General features: G+C 35.5%; 1 protein-coding gene across 3 annotated transcripts in view; it reads right to left on the minus strand.

The window, feature by feature from the left end:
- Positions 1-287: 287 nt before the first annotated feature.
- ZNF260 (zinc finger protein 260) overlaps positions 288-17,414 on the minus strand; it is a 75,439-nt gene continuing 58,312 nt past the window's right edge. Inside the window, exons 2-4 of one of the 3 annotated variants that reach the window (XM_045441116.1) lie at positions 17,054-17,219; positions 15,080-15,293; positions 288-6,502 (exon numbers count right to left, since the gene is read on the minus strand). In XM_045441116.1, coding sequence (XP_045297072.1) covers positions 4,802-6,040 — 1,239 coding nt within the window. In that variant the 5' untranslated portion in view covers positions 6,041-6,502; positions 15,080-15,293; positions 17,054-17,219 and the 3' untranslated portion in view covers positions 288-4,801. The remainder of the gene's footprint in view (positions 6,503-15,079; positions 15,294-17,053; positions 17,220-17,414) is intronic. The other 2 variants (XM_045441115.1, XM_045441117.1) reach the window with 2 other exon arrangements.

Genomic DNA, 17,414 nt, shown 5'->3' on the forward strand with positions numbered 1-17,414 from the left:
TTACCCTAGCTTTTCCTCCAGGCTGTGGATTATCTATTGTGTGTCTCTATCCATGTCTTGCCCCAGATTTCTGTGGATTTGTAGTCCACTGTGTCTCTCTCGAAAATAAATAAACGTTAAAAACAATTTTAAATTAAAATTATAGACCTTATTAATAATGGGACTTGGAATTTTACTCTCCTAATGAAAAGTGCTTTTTGTTTTACCATTTATTAGGAGCCCAGTAGAATTAAGCAGGAAAGGGATTGTCTTATCTTGGGCATTACAACAAAATACCATAGACTGGGTGGTTTAAACAGACATTTATTTCTTACAGTTATAGAAGCTGGGAAATCCCAAGATCAAAGTGCTGGCAAATCCTGTGAAGGTCCAATTCCTAGTATGTAGACAGCTTCTTTCTGTCTACAGAAATAACTCCTGCACTCACAGGACTTGTGTATACAAATGGAAAGAAATCTCTTTATGTTCTTATAATCTCTCTCCCACTTCTTATAAAGGTACTGTTCCCATCATGAGTGTCCCACCTTCATGACCTAATCCAAACCCAATTACTTCCTTAGAGCCCCATCTCCAAACACCATCACAATAGAAATCAGGGCTTCAACATATGAATTCTGGGGGGCTACATTTAGTCCATAATAGGAATTTTTCTTATTCACCCAACTAACAAACTTTTTCTAATATAATATTAAGCAGGGATGGCATTCAGATTACTTTGTTCAGAACTCTCATGCTGAAGGACATGATCATAGTTTGAAGAAATGCAAAGGCACACTACAATTTGGGTCAGGAAGACTTAAAATAAAAAATGTCATTTCTCTCAAAATAAATATATAAATTTTATGTAATTCCAACTATCAAAGAGTTTTTGTATTTTGAGAACACCATCTTCATTTATATAGAAAGAAAACTAGAATAGCCAATAAAACTATGAAAAACAGCGAGTACTTGGTCTAATATGCAGTATCAAAATGCAGTAAGGCTAGTGTTAAATCAGTTTATCAGTTAATATGGTATTAGTATAGAAGTAGAAAAATAAATTAGTGAAATGAAAATACAAAACAGGTTTTGGTACAAGTGAAACTACAAGCAGTTTCAGTTGAATGAGGAAAAGATCATATGGTTAAAGGATCACATAACTGGGTCAGTTAAATAGGAAAAGGATGGTACTGGTAAAAACAACAGGCCTTTCCTACTGACCCATGTGTAGAAAGAGAACCTTAGATTTGCCTTCATACCAGTTTCCTTGAAGAAAATACTACTGTAGATTCATTTGTATCCTGTACGTAGATGAGGGAAGAGCTGTGAATTGGCATGAAGACATGGCTAGCCTATATGACTAAGGTATCAAGTCTTGGGAAAACAAGGGAGCAGCTTCCCTGTGCTTAAGTGGGTTTCAGTCTTACAACTGGGTGTGCCCCATGTGATGGGGGTACACCATGCAGATACAGTGGTGGGTTATAGTAAGATATCCTGGGTGAGAACGTTGTTTCCCAGGGTTTAGGTGAACTGCACCCATTCTGACCTTTTCTCCCTTCAGCAGTACATAGGTCCTCGAATCTATCTTTGCTTGGGTAGTTGCAGTATTGTAAAGGTGGTTTTGTTGTTGTTGTTGTTGTTGTTTTGATCAGGACAAAGCTAATAATAAACCTAATGTTGGGTTAAAGCCTATTCTGTTTTTTTGATTGCCAGTTCAAATCTGTGATTGCTGTTGGTGGACACCGCAGACTGGTGTCAGAACTATGTGACTGACTGCTGAGTAGATGGGTTATTTTAACAAATTGTGCTTGTATAACTGGAAACCCATCTGGAAGAAAATAACAATGAATCTTCATTTTATAGGACATTAAAAAATAAATTCTAGATATATTAAATATTTACATATTGAAAAAAGTAAACAATAAACAACTTGCAAGAAAACCTAAGAAAAATTACATATACAATCCAGAGATTAAACTATCTTTTTAACCAATCCGTAAGCTTAGAAAAAATACATATCGATTACACAGAAATTTAAGATATTTTTATGGAAAAATATTTTTATGACAAAAATTAGGCAAATTCCTAACGTCTAACATATAAAGAGGTCTTCAAAATTGACAGATAAATAATCCTATAGGAAAATGAGCCAACAATGCAAAAATTTACAAAGCAGCAAATCTAGGAGCAGTTGAGGTGTATGCTCATCAGACAAACATAAATTTAAGTAGTATATTACCATCTATTGCAGGGTTAGAGGAAAGATGTGTTTCTGAAAATGACCGATATTATCTATTAAAATTAAAAAATAGTATATGTCCTTTAATCTAACAATCTTTTGCCTCAGAAATAAAAACATCTGAAATTTAAGGTCTGATTTTAAGAATGTTAAAAAAAAAAATGTTTACTGTAGGGTTGTTTGTGGTGGCAAATAACTAGCAACAAGTTGAATCAGTAGGGAATATCAGAGTAAATTTACAGTATACAGTATCACAGATGTTACTCATCTTACTCTATCTATCGTAATCATTGTTGCACCTTGGCACCAACCCACTGCAGGCACCAAAAGGTAATCCTCCTAGTTTGGTTCGAATTAAGAGTTCTAAATTGCTCTGGTGACTTCAAAGCTGTACAAATCGAAGGGCAAAACACTTAAGAAATACAAGGGGAATGTTTAATGAAGAATGGAAGAAAAGAGGATAATTTAGATTCATGTAAACACATAAACAACCCCTGGAACTTATAATCTTAAGACCAATCTTCAAAACTGCTAATAAGTGGTGTAGTACTATGGTTTTATTAGCATTTCATTATTTTGTATTTCAAAGAAATTGATATATTTGACATATGCCTAAGGTTTAAATATTGCATACTCATTTTTATCACTGTTCAAAAAGAGCATTAACAACTCTTTATGTGTCAAGTTGTTGTAGAAAGGGATCAAGTAAACAAAAATTGGCAAAAAGATTTGCTTCACATAAAACAATACTGTTTAGGTCTCAGATCTCTTTTAGCACCATTTTCACCAAAGAAACAAACAAACGGGATTTATCAATTATATCTGGCAGAAGAGAGAATAAAAATGTCTGAGGTTAAAATTGAAGGTAAAATGCAAGAATTGAAGTTTTACTCAGTGGCATATTTAAAAATTTAAGAGTAACTTGGTTTCTTCATTTAAAAAATATCAAATTATTAATGCTAATACTGGTTATGTGGACTCTTAAAATTTCTTATGTTTCAGTAAAAACTAGTTCTTAGTATCAAGTCTGTGCAAGTATTATTAAATCATATGATTCTTAAATGTATGTAACTCACTTAACCTGTTGCAGAATCATGCTTTAATTTCTGAGACCACACATATTAGTGATGTGACATGCTAAGCTACCATCCAATTAAAAAAAATAACTTCTAATAAAGGTATGATTTTAGAAATATTTTCTATAAAATAGTAGCATCTGCCTGGGATTGTGAGTCCATTATTACATGTACTGCATGTACAACTTTCCTACTCCTATCTTTATCTTTTTTAATTTTCAGGAATAGCACAAACAATAGAACACATATATTACCACAACCCAGAGTTAACTAACATTTTGTTATATTTAGTTGGAATCTTTATTTCTTTTTAATGATGGTATTTAGATACAAAACTGAAATATCCTTTAACAACCATGCTTGGTCCCATTTCTTTTCTGCTACCTTTCTTTCTAGAGGCAATCACTTTTGGGAAATGAGTGTGTATCCTTCCAATCCATTCTTCAGTGTTCCATAAAAATGTTCTTCCATGACTAATGCTTAATAATAGTGTTGATTTCATTCAAATTCACAGAGCTAACGATTATAACATATTGATCTCTTCATTTTTTTCACGCCACATGATTTTTCAGGTCTTTCTATTTATATATATAATCTGTTATACTTAACTACTAGAGAATATTCTACCGTGTGCCTATATCACATTGTATTTATCCATTTCACAAGCAACACACGTTTCCAATTTTTTGCTACTGTAATTCATGCTGCAATGAACATAAAGATACATGACTCCCTAACTTAAGTACATGTATCGGTTTCTTGGGTATATGCATGTACACTCAAGAGTGTGTGTTCTGGAATCTATTTTAGAAATTCTTTCCTACTGGAGGTTTTAAAAACATTCTCCTATAAAATTCTTATGTTACCAAGTTTTGCTTTTTGCATTCTGGTCTTTACAATACTTTTGGATTTCATAATAAATTCTTTAATGTATTACTATGGCAGAGATCCAGTATTTTTTCCACATGAAGAATCAGTTACCCTGAGACCATTTTTTGAATCATCCATAATTCCCCTACCAACTTTTGATATCATCTCTATCAATTACCAATTCCCCATAAAGGCATGTTTCTGAATACAATATTCTGTCCCAATCTTTGATTTCTATGAATGCATCAAGAACAAATACTTTTGATTACATCTGTAGCAAAAAATTTTAAAAATGACAATTTTGTCTCTTAATTTAAAATCTTTATACCTCTCATATCTTTGTCTTAATGCATCAGGTAGGCCTTCCAGAACCATGCTGCTTAGTGTCCATGACTGGATCCATACTTACTTCAATGAGATTGCTCCTAAAAGTACATCATTAACAATGTTTGCTGTGGGAGTTCTGGGAGCATAGGTTTTTAAACTATGATACTTATTAAAATTGTTAGTATTTAAGTTTTGATTTGTTGAAGTATTTTCCACATTCAAGCCACTTTATTATAAAATGAATTTCTGGTATACCATTAAGTCTGAGTTTTGCTGAAGCTTTTCCTAAATTCAAGGCGTTTATCGAGCTTTAGTGAGTATGAATTCTCTGGTGTCTAATATGATGTGACTTCTGGCTAAAAGCTTTCCCACATTCACTACACTGATAAGGTTTTTCTCCAGTATGGATTCTCATATGTAGAGCAAGAGTTGAGAACTGAGAGAAGGCTTTTCCACATTCATTACAACCATAGGGCTTTTCACCTGTATGGCTTCTCATATGAACAGTAAGAGATGAGCTTTGACAGAAGGCTTTCCCACATATTTTACATTCATAAGGTTTATCCCCCGTATGAATTCTCACATGTACAATAAGTGATGTGATTCGAGAGAAGGCTTTTCCACATTTATTACATTCATAGGGTTTCTCTCCTGTATGAATATTGTGATGTTTAATGAGGTATTGCTTCTGCCTGAAGATTGTTCCACATTCATTACATTTATAGGGTTTCTCTCCAATATGAATTTTCTCATGCTCAGTGAGATTTGATTTGCCGCTGAAGGCTTTCCCACATTCTTTACATATATAGGGTTTCTCTCCTGTATGACTTCTCTGGTGTCTAATGAGGCTTGACTTCTGAATGAAAGCTTTCCCACACCCCTTGCATTCATAAGGTTTCTCTCCAGTATGTATTCTTTGATGGATAATCAGGTTTTCTTTCTGGCTAAAGGCTTTTCCACATTCATTACATTTAAAGGGTTTCTTTCCACTGTGGATATTCTGATGTTTAATGAGGTACTGCTTCTGGCTGAAGGCTCTTCCACATTGATTACATTCGAATGGTTTCTCTCCTGTATGGATTTTCTCATGCTCAGTGAGATATGATTTGCCATTGAAGGCTTTTCCACATTCCTTACATGCATAGGGTTTGTTTCCAGTATGATTTCTCTGGTGTTTAATGAGGCTTGACATCTGAATAGAAGCTTTCCCACACTCATAGAGTTTCTCTCCCGTATGATGTTTCTGATGAGAAAGGAAGTTTCTCTTTTGACTGAAGGCTTTTCCACATTTATTACATTTATATGGTTTCTTTCCTCTATGACTTCTCAAATGTAGAGTAAGGGATGAGACTCGAGAGAATACTTTACCACATTCAGTACATTCATGTGATTTTTCTCCAGTATGCATTTTCTTATGCTCTATGAGGTTTTCCTTCAGGCTGAAGGTTTTTCCACATTCATTACATTCATGAGGTTTCTCTCTAGTATGAATTTGATCATGCTGAAGGAGATCTGCTTCAGGCTTAAGGCTTTCCAACATTCTTATCATGCAGATATTTTTTCCAACAAGAATTCTTCAGTATTTCTTGACAATGTGACATAGATGAAAGCTTTTCCACATTCACCAAATTCATGGGTTTCTCTCCAGTATTAATTCTCAGGTATCTAATGAAGCTGAATTTATGATGAAAGACTTACATTGCTTATCCTGAGATTAGACAATTACAGATTGGGATGAAACATATAATATCAATTGTATTCTTAATGGTTCTTTCTTAGCTTCACTTATATTTGAGTATAAATTATGTTCTGAACTCTCTTAAACTGAGTCTCATACATAGAGATGTAGTCGTAAAGAATCAACATCTGTCCTCAAAGGAAATACTTTTCTGTTGTTTTTCTGAGTTTTCTGAGTTTTTTCTAAACTATATTTTCATGGAGAAAGATGAGACTTAACTCTCATGTCTTCCATGCTGAGTCTTCATCTATTTATAAATTTCCCAGACCTTTTCTAAAAGGGAATAAAAACAAAATCATCATTGAAAAGCGCTAATAACTGTAAAATATTTAGTGCCTAGCATGTAGTAAATATCCAAAAAAGTGGCTATCATCATCATCAACACTAACACTTGTGATTTTTTCCAGTATTTTTAACAAAAATTTTTAAATGTGGTATTGTAAAATAGACTCTTTATTTCAAACCTAGTCCCACAGTAAAAAGAAAGCTTAAATACAAATAACATTCACAGGAGCATGTAGTTTAAACTGTTTTTATTTTTATTATTTTTTTAAGTTTATTTATTTTGAGAAAGAGAGAGGGGGAGTGTGCACACGAGCCGGGGAAGGACAGAGAGAGAGGGAAAGAGAGAGGATCCCAAGCAGGCTCTGCACCATCAGCACAGAGCCCAATGTGGGGCTCGAACCCATGAACTGTGAGAACATGACATGAGCCGAAGTCGAGAGTTGGGAGGCTTAACCAACTGAGCCACTCAGACACCCTGCTCAACTGTTTTTAAATGTAACTTTTGCATTTTATAAATCAGTAAAATAAAATATAAAGAACAGGTAACAAACAGGATGAAAAAACAAACACATAAGATTGGGAGAGCCTAAGATGAAAGGATAAAAAATAAAATAAATAGAATTATTAAAGAGGACATATGGTTAAATAAGATATTTATTCTGTATCTTCCTGAAACTCCATTCAAATGATAGTACGAGGATGAAGGGAATATACTCATAAACACTGCAGAGGTTGAGAAGACACCGGTGGATGAAAAGATTTAGGAAATTTTGAAAGGAAAACAAATAAAGAACTATAAATTAACAGCAGAATCAAGTGGCTTAAATAAAAAGCCAGAAAAAGAGGATGCTACCTAGAAGCAAGGTAATTTGTGATACAGCTGTCAACACAAAGGCTCTCTAACTGGAGTGACTGGGTAAGAGTAGAAGGTGGAACTTATAAAATGATTATAAAAGCAGCAGCTTATGTACCTAATTCTCCTAACTGGAAGGACATAGGAATTTATTATCCAAAGTATAACCAGGAGCCTCCAAACTTAGTGATGATAGGCAAAGTAGATACTGAAAAGAGGGAGTAAAAATTCCTATGTAGAATAGGGTTCCAACCCCTTTCTACTGCTGCTCTTTAGAAATGCTGGTGGTTGGTGGTGTCAAACAATAGATGGGTTGGTTTCTTTTTTCTTTCTTTCTTCCTTCCTTATTTTTATTTATTCTGCGAGAGAGAGAGAGGGAGAAAGAGGGCACACAAGGGGCAGAGAGAGAATCCCAAGCAGGCTCCACATGGACAGCACGGAGCCCCATGCGGGGCTCAAACTCACAAACCATGAGTTCATGACCTGAGCTGAAATCAAATCAGACACTCAACCAACTGAGCCACCCAGGCACCCAGGGAGGGTTCTTTACTGAAAAAATGAAAAGGTCATGAAAACACTTACAGATATTCACATTTGGAGTCATTTAAAAGAATCATCTAGATATCTGACTAAATGCTGCATAGTGAAGCCCACCATTTTACAAGCCCCAACCATGCACAAAGATTACAATAGTGTTTCTGGTACCTCAATGTTAAATTTTAACATAGAGCTAAAGATACAAAAAAATGATGAAAGCCCTAATGTGAAAGCTAGATCAAAACAAATAGGAAAAAACAAGGAAAGGAACAAAAGAAACACACACATAAACAATACTGTAATTAGTATCACAGAAGCACTGAAAACACAGAAATATCAACAGAGTTCTTTTTCTTTTTTTAATTTTTTTCATGTTTATTTTTGAGAGCAAGAGAGACAGAGTGTGAACGGGGGAGTGCAGAGAGAGGGAAACACAGCATCTGAAGCAGGCTCCAGGCTCTGAGTTGCCAGCACAGAGCCTGACATGGGGCTTGAACTCATGGACTGAGAGATCATGATCTGAGCTGAAGTCGGATGCTTAACCAACTAAGCCACCCAGGCACCCCTATCAACAGAGTTCTATAAAGAAGTGCTTTTGCAAATAAGAAATATGTTGAACTAAAAAATTCAACAGCTTAGGGGAAAAAAATTCCAGGAAATCTCCCAGAATAATTAAAAAAAAAAAAAAAAAAAGGAAGAATGGAAAGAAGGAAGGGAGAAAGTAATAATGATTAGAAAATTAGCAGGTTAGGGGCGCCTGGGTGGCGCAGTCGGTTAAGCGTCCGACTTCAGCCAGGTCACGATCTCGCGGTCCGTGAGTTCGAGCCCCGCGTCGGGCTCTGGGCTGATGGCTCAGAGCCTGGAGCCTGTTTCCGATTCTGTGTCTCCCTCTCTCTCTGCCCCTCCCCCGTTCATGCTCTGTCTCTCTCTGTCCCAAAAATAAATAAACGTTGAAAAAAAAAAAAAAAAAAAGAAAATTAGCAGGTTAGTGGAGGCGTCTAAGAGGTTCAAGATCTCCTAAAGGAGTTCCAGAGAAAACATGAAGAAAAATTAATACAGGAAATTTTCTAAATCCCATCTTTTATGTTAACAAGTTGATCATATATATATTTATATACATATAATATATAAAATTATGTATGTATAAAAGATTTTATTTTCAAAAGATTTTATTTTTATTTTTTTAAATGTAGTTTAGGGGCACCTGGGTGGCTTAGTCCGTTGCAGGTCCAACTTTGGCTCAGGTCATGATCTCACGGTCCATGGGTTCAAGCCAGCCAGGCATGCCTCCTCATTTTCTTATAAATCACTGCAAGAGCTGACTCTAGTAATATACTGTCACTCACATCAATGCTATAATTTCTAAAATTAGAAAACAAAAACCCTCAACCTTTACTGCATGCCATAGGCAAAAATTTACTCAAAATGAATTAAAGACCTCAACATAAGTGTTAAAACTATTTCTTTTATAAAGAAAAAATGGTAGACTTAATCAAAATAAAAAACTAATGCCCTTCAAAAACACAGTTAAAAAAAAGAAAAGCCAGACTGGTAGAAACTGATGAAGGGCTCATATCCAAAATATATAGAACTCCTAAATCTCAGTAAAAAAAGGTAATCTAATTTATAAAATGGGTAAGAGACTAGAAAAGATATTCACAAAATCAGATATATGAATGGCCAATAAGTACATTAGATGTCCACCCAAACTAGTGATCAGAAATGCGTATTAAAATCCCAGTGAGATACATTACACACCCATTAAAATGGCTAAAATTAAAAAACTGCCATTCCAAGTGTAAGAATGCGAAGCAACTATCTCTCAAAAAACTGTAGGTGGGAATGAAAAATGATACAGCTACTTTGGAACATAATCTGAGTATTTTATAAAGTTCAATATATACTTATTCTGTGCAGCAATCCCATTTCTAGGCATTTATTCAAGATAAATGAACATATATGTTGACACAAAGACCTAGTATATGAATGTTAATAGTCAAAAATGGAAGTAATCTAAATGTCTATCAATGACAAATTATGTCCATACTTATAATAATAATCAGCAATAAAAAATGAAATATTCATATACATAACATGAATTAATCTCAAAAATATAAAACTAAATCAAAGAAATTAAATGCTAAAGATTATGCAGTGAATGACTACATTTATATGAATTCTAGAAATTCATATAGAACTGTTGATGGATCTGTTCTATATGTTGGTTTTGGTGTTGGTTTTATGACTGTATACAATTACCAAATTTATCAAATAATATACTAAAGGGGTTGACTTTTATGGAAATTATACCTCAATAAAGCTGAAAAAGTAAATCTTTCCACACCTGAAGCTCTACAACAATCACCAGTTATTTGTTAATCATCTTCTTTGTGCTCAAGACTGCACATAACAAGGGTAAAATACCAGCTTTTGTCTCAATGAGCTTCAATGTAGGTCTTAAACATGAAAGGGAAAAATACAAATGTAAGAGAGCATATACTTAGAATTCAAGTTGCTCTGGAAACTATAATATGCTATGGGAATAGAAGATTAGAGATACTGGGCTAAAAGTGATAATGAAGGGACATTTTAATAAAAATGAAGCCCAAGGGTAAATGATGGATAGGACTTTGATAGATGGCTCACTGCACAATCAAAGGCGAAGATGCAAATAATTTCATATATATGAATGGGGAGGGAAGAAGGGTACAACTGATACTATTTAAAACTGAAACAATAATCACAATTACCAACAGTGTGGGAAAGAGAGGAGGGAGACTAAAAATACACTAAAGTATAAAATATACGTCATTCCTTAGTGAGGAGTAAAGTATAGTACCTGAAGAAATGGAAGACAAAGACTAAGAAAGTTATGAATATAAAGGCAACCAAGAGAATATAACAAAATAATTATAATAAAATATAACACACTTTCCATTATTTTCAGAAGGAAAGGCATATGTACTCAAGGAAACCAAAGATCCTATAGTAAAGGATAAAAAAGATGAGGTCAAATTTAAAACAGAATACATAATATTAAATAAAAGAACCAATACTAACCATACTGTTCCTGTCAATAAATACAACTAGAAAAAAAAGAACTATTAAAAGAAAAAGACTATGACAGGCTCATACAGATAATTCTCAGGCTCCAACACACACCTCCTGAATCAAGAAAACCTTCAGGTAAGGCCCAGCAATCTGTATTTAACAAGCCCTCTAGATGATTTTGACACACGCAAAGGTTTAACAACTGACATAATAAAACCTACCTAAACTCTCTGTAAGGTACACATCTAAAACAGGGTGCCTGGGTAGCTCAGTTGGTTAAGAGACTGACTCTTGATTTCAGTTCAGGTCATGATCTCACCGGTTCATGAGACTGAGCCCTACATCAAACTCTGGCACTGACAGCACAGAGCCTGCTAGGGATTCTCTCTCAGCTCTCTCTCTCTGCCCCTTCCCTGCTTGTGTGCATGTGCACGTGCACTCTCTCTCACTTCTGTCTCTCAAAATAAATAAACATTAAAAAAATACATTAGAAAAAAGGAAATTTTCACTTGTAAATTTCAAATAAAAAAAAAAAATTTAATGTTTATTTTTGAGAAAGAGACAGAGCACAAGCAGGGCAGGGGCAGAGAGAGAGAGACAGAGAGAGAGAGAGACAGAATCCAAAGCAGGCTCCAGGTTCCAAGCTGTCAACATAGAGCCTGATGCTGGGCTCAAACCCACGAACCGTGAGATCATGACCTGAGCTGAAATCGGATGCTTAACTGACTGAGCCACCCAAGCACTTGTAAATTTCAAAATACACTGGCTTGAACAAACACTTTGGTCAAAGATAAAATTAAAATAAATTGCAAAACATTCAGAAATATTCAGAAAAATTCAAAAACAATGTATATCAGAGCCTATAGAACACATTTGAAAAAAATGCTTGGATAAGTTTTAACATATATGTTTACATTATTCTAAAAAGAAATAACATAGGGCACCTGGGTGATTTCAACTCAGGTCACGATCCCATGGTTCGTGAGATCTAGCCCTGCATCAGGCTCTGCAGTGACAGCACAGAGCCTGCTTGGGATTCTCTCTCTCTCCCTCTCTCTCTCTCTGCTTCTCCCCTGCTTGTATGCGTGAGCTTGCTCTCTCAAAATAAATAAATAAGCTTTAAAAAAAAAAAAAGAAATAACATAATAAAATAAGCATTCAAACCAAGGAATTACAATAAGGAAAAGTAAATGTAAGAAAAAAAAAGTACAGATAAGAAAAATTAATTATTACAAACAAAATTAGAAATAATAAATCCACAAGTTGATTCTTAGGGAAAAACTAAAGAGGAATAACAGCAAAATTATAAAAATAAAAAATGATTACTTGGAAATAACCATAGACAGAAAAGGACTGTAGAGATTATTTGCTCACCTCCATACAAATTTGAAAACCAAATATTACCTATGAAAACTGAGACCAGAAAAGACAAGAAACCTAAACAGTAAAGTAGATATAGAAAAAAAAGAGACCATTGTTATTTTATTACCCCAATAGATGGTTCAAGATGTGGAATTTACTAAACTTTTACAAATGACAGTAATAACATTTATTTAAAATTTTCCAATTCTTAAATTCATTATATTTGCAAAAGTATGATGTAGAACAGATTAGGACTTAGCCCACTATATTCCTAACTAAAGAAAACACAGAAATGACATCTTGGTAATTAACACATCTTATATATTTTTTTAAAGTTTATTTATTTATTTTGAGGGAGACAGAGATAGCGCAAGTGGGGGAGGGTCAGAGAGACAGCAGAGAGAGAGAATCCCAAGCAGGTTCCGCACGGTCAGCACAGAGCCTGATGCAGGGTTCAAACTCACAAACTGCAAGATCAAGACCTGACTCGAAACTAAGAGTCAGCTGCTTGCTTAACAGACTCAGCCACCCAGGTGCCCCCCCCCCCCCAAATATTTTCAAAATAGAAGTCAAAATACTCTAATCCTAAGGAAACTATTTTTGTGCTATAATGCCCGACTTGAGTAGTTGCAGCAGAGATCCTAGGACCTACAAAACCTGAACTATTTACTATCTGGACATTTACAGAAAGTTTACTGGCCTCTTGCCCTACAGTGGTCATTTCTCCCTTCTCTACTTGGGTGGAACTAGGATGCACTGTTGACCCGTTTCAACCACAACTAAATGATCAACAGAACCTGGAGGAAATCTGGATCATTTAAAGGATCACAAAGACCAAAGCTACCATGCAAATCTTCATTACTCACCACATAACTGTTATGTGACCAGGAAATCAATTCTTATATTCCTTAAACCAGTACATTTTGGGGTTTATTATAGTCACTTAGCTTTACCATGACTGATATACTTTTTAGTCCTGTCTAATGCTTTACAATATCATGTATCTGTAGATATCTACTCAACTTGGACACCATAGCATGAAAGTAGTAACAGACCATAAGAAAATGAATGGACGAGATGCACTGAACATGGCCATGTTTCAGTAAAACTCCTTACAAAAATACATAGTAGGATGTAGTTTGCCAACTCCTGCTCTAACAGGTCACCATTTTCACAGAATACATTTAAGAGTTTGGTTGACATTTGAGCATTCTGATATATATTTTGAAAATATTTAATCACTAGACTGGACCTCTTTCCTCAACTGATTCACATAACCACTTGCTACTCAAAATCTGCACTTAGATGTCTAATACGGATCTAATTTACCCTGCCCCAAATCAAACCCTTGTTCTCCCAAACCAACTCCCAAATTCTTCTCATCTCGTTAAATAACAACCTTATTTTCTCAGTTGTTCAAGGCTTGAGCTCAAGCCTTGAACAACTCTCTCCTAGGTAACACACCCATTATGTTTCCACATCCTCTTGGCTTTATCTTCAAAATACAGTCAGCATCTGGCCATTTCTCATAATTCTCACTAGGACCACCAAAGTCTAAGCCACATTATGTCTTCCCTGTATTATTTAATAGACTTCTCACTATTCTTCCTACTTTTGCCTTTGCCTCTTTATATAACTTCTCTCAACACAGCAATAACAGTATTCTTGTCATAGTCAAATCATGTCATTGTTAAAGCCTCCTTGTATACTCATAAAAACATTTAGAAGAAAGCACATTTAATAGTGGCTGCTTCTGGGGAACAGAAATGGAGAACCGAGGGCCAGGATTGAGGAACCATTCTTTTAAAAAACTTTTTTGTTGTTGTTTATTTTTGAGAGAGACTGATTGAGCAAGTGGGGGAGGGGCAGACGGAGAGAGAGAGAGAAAGAATCCTAAGCAGGCTTCGAGCTGTCAGTGCAGAGCCTGATGTAGGGCTCGAACTCACAAACTGCGAGATCATGACCTGAGCTGAAACCAAGAGTCGGATGCTTAACCGAATGAGCCACCCTGGCGCCCCTTAATTTTCTATTAAGTATATGTATTGGATTTTAAAGATGATAGTATTATTTTTAAAGAGTAACAGAGATGTGAACTAGTAGGAAGTCAGCACTAATTTCCTAGCCTGCTATATTGTTAAAATGCAAGAGAGTGAGAAATGTGCTATGATAGTAGGTAGGAAGGGAATAAGAAATAATGATAAGGGGTAATATTCAACTCTAAGATGGAAGTGGGGAGAAATAAAATGTTAGTGAAAGGGAAAACACAATATTTAGGCTAGACAATTTATAAAATTGAGACTACAAATGAAGTAAAGAGGCTAGCATCCAGAATAGAGGTTACAGGGGCAAGCAGTCCCCCAGAATCTGAGAAAAAAAAAGGGCATGATCAAGCAAGAGAATCTGGAAATGTTATTTAGGTATCTAAAGAATTCCCAGCAACTGTTACTCCAATGGGATTATAAAAAAACTTGCTCAAAAATTTTTTCAGAGGTCGCAGGTTGAGTAACTATAAGAGGGGCACCTGGGTGGTTAAGCATCTGACCTTGGCTTAGGTCATGATCTCTGGTTTCAGTTCAAGCCTCACATCAGGCTCTCTGCTGTCCGTGTGGAACTGCTTTGGATCCTCTGTCTCCCTCTCTCTGCCCTCCCCATGTGCACACTCTCTCTTTCAAAAACAAATAAACATTAAAAAAAAAAGATATATCATAAAAAAATAACTTAACCTTTATCCCATTCATCCTTCTGGGTTCCTTCTTACTCACCTGGAAAGCACCTCCTTTACATTTCTTCCTCAGTTATTCATTGCTCTTCTTGTTTAAACTGGTGTCTTTAAACTTCTAAACAGTGACACAGGACTTGGACATTACTCTTGAGGGTCAAAGCAGAATCCCATAATTCACGCTGAGACCAAAGGATCCTTAAAGGATTTGATGGGTAAAGGAAGTGCAGTTCCTGGGGATGCACAAGGAAGCTGGTCTATGAAAAAGAACAAAGTAATGATGACCCTTTGGCTTAGAAGCTGGAGCACACACATACACATGAGCACATTGAAAAAGAGCATTTACACTTTGCATCCTCAGCCAAACCCATTATGCCATTTAAAGCCTCCACACATTTCAGGAATGGGAAACAGAAATTAGGTTATTTATTTTTCAGAATTTAGGTTATACAGAGAAATTACAAGACTGAGTTGTTAAAGTTCTACAGAATCACAACCTGTGCAAGTGTCACTTGTGGCCTTGCTCCTGATTAAAGAGTCACAGTTTTGAATATCATTTTCCCCAATAAAAACATTTTTGTCAGGGTGCTGGGTGGCTAAGTCAGTTAAGTGTTAGACTCTTGATCTCACCTCGGGTCATAATCTCATGGTTTGTGAGATGGAGCCCCACATTGGGCTCTGTGCTGACAGTATGGAGCCTGCTTGGGATTCGCTCTCCCTCTACCTCTGCCTCTCTACTTACCCCCCTCAAAATAAATAAACATTAAGGGGAAAAAAAAAAAAAAGAAATCTAGGCCTCCAATATGTAATGGAGAATGAATGACAAAAGTCAAAATTACTCAGAAGCTCTTCCCTGACTCAGATATAAGAGGCTTAAAATCTGGCTGGACAGTGTTACTAATTGATGAAACAGGTAATGCAAAGGGGAATGGATGGAGGCAAACCATAGGAGGCGGAGATACCAGAATTAACGTTTTGGACACAAAGAGCGTGAAGTTCCGGTGTAGCCTCAAGGTGGAGCTGTCCATTAGCAAATTGGACAGAGCTCAACTATGAATGGACATTTGTTAGTCACCTGTCAAGGGAAGCCACAGCAGTGGAATTTTGTTCTTAGGGGGGGAAAAGAAAAAAAAGATAATTCAGAAACTTAGGAACACTAATAGCTAAGGGACAAACAGAAACATTAAGTCACTAATGGAGCTTTTTTTTTGAGGGGGAGGTTATTCCTTGGTTTTGACTGGAATTATACAAATGAGAGTAGTGTAATGGAAGTCAAGGAAACATTCAAGAATGAGGCAGTGATAAACATCTGGAAAGTAATGGACTGAACACAGAAATTGAATCCCTCCATCCGTTAAAAATGGAAATATACAGCACAGGCAAGCAAAACTGTGATTCTTACCCCTGCCCTAACTATTGCATCTCCCTCCTCTGACAACTGTTATTTTCTGTGTAAACTTCAAAAGGTCTTTCATTAACACTAAAGAATAATCTTCATATAGATAAAAGTTTCTTCATGCACCTATGAATACACATTCTTTTTCCCACCCACTAAAAAAGTAGTATATTGCACCAAACAGGCACACTTTCTTCACAAAATAGCTTGAAGATTTTTAAAATGTAAGATATGTATTTCCATTTGGTCAAGTCTTATTTTGGGTCTTTCATTAACACTAAAGAATAATCTTCATATAGATTTTTATACATTTCTTATTTATTCCTTAGGTGTTTTATCTGATTTGTCACTATTGTAATTACTGCCTTCATAACTATTACTGATTACCTGTTTGTATGTACCAAAGCTATTATTTGTGTATATGCATTTTTGTACCATGGTTCTTTTTCATTTTACTGAAAAATATGTTAAGCGCGATACAATACTAGAAGGAAGTGTCATTTTAGAAGAAAATTTGTTTCGCTACATTTACAAAGGCCAACCTTTGGTCTGGGGAAAACCTGGTCAAATTACGAGTCACTGCCTTGTCACTGAGAAACAAGAGAATCTTAAATCTGTTACCTGACATCTCTGAACCAAAGACAGGACATCATCCTTCCCAATTCTGTGCTGTCTACACTAGTGGAAACTAGCTCTTAAAGCTCTTCCTTAGTCCAGGGCTTTTCAAATTGGCCTCACCAAAGTTCCTCCAAAGAACTGAGTCAATACATAGGGGGAGTCTAGACATCTAGAAACAAGTTTTCCGGAAATGTTTACTTTAAAAAATTGTTAATACTAATTTTGTTTTCTACTGCACAATGAGTCTGCTTTTATAAAAATCGCTTTAAAAATTACTTATCTCTATATCTTAGCCATTTTCCTTTCTTTCAGAAAAACGGATGCTCCAGAAAGATGCATCTTTATTAGTTATTTTAGAAACGAG

Source organism: Leopardus geoffroyi, chromosome E2, assembly GCF_018350155.1.
Source record: "Leopardus geoffroyi isolate Oge1 chromosome E2, O.geoffroyi_Oge1_pat1.0, whole genome shotgun sequence".
NCBI classification, from domain to species: Eukaryota; Metazoa; Chordata; class Mammalia; order Carnivora; family Felidae; genus Leopardus; species Leopardus geoffroyi.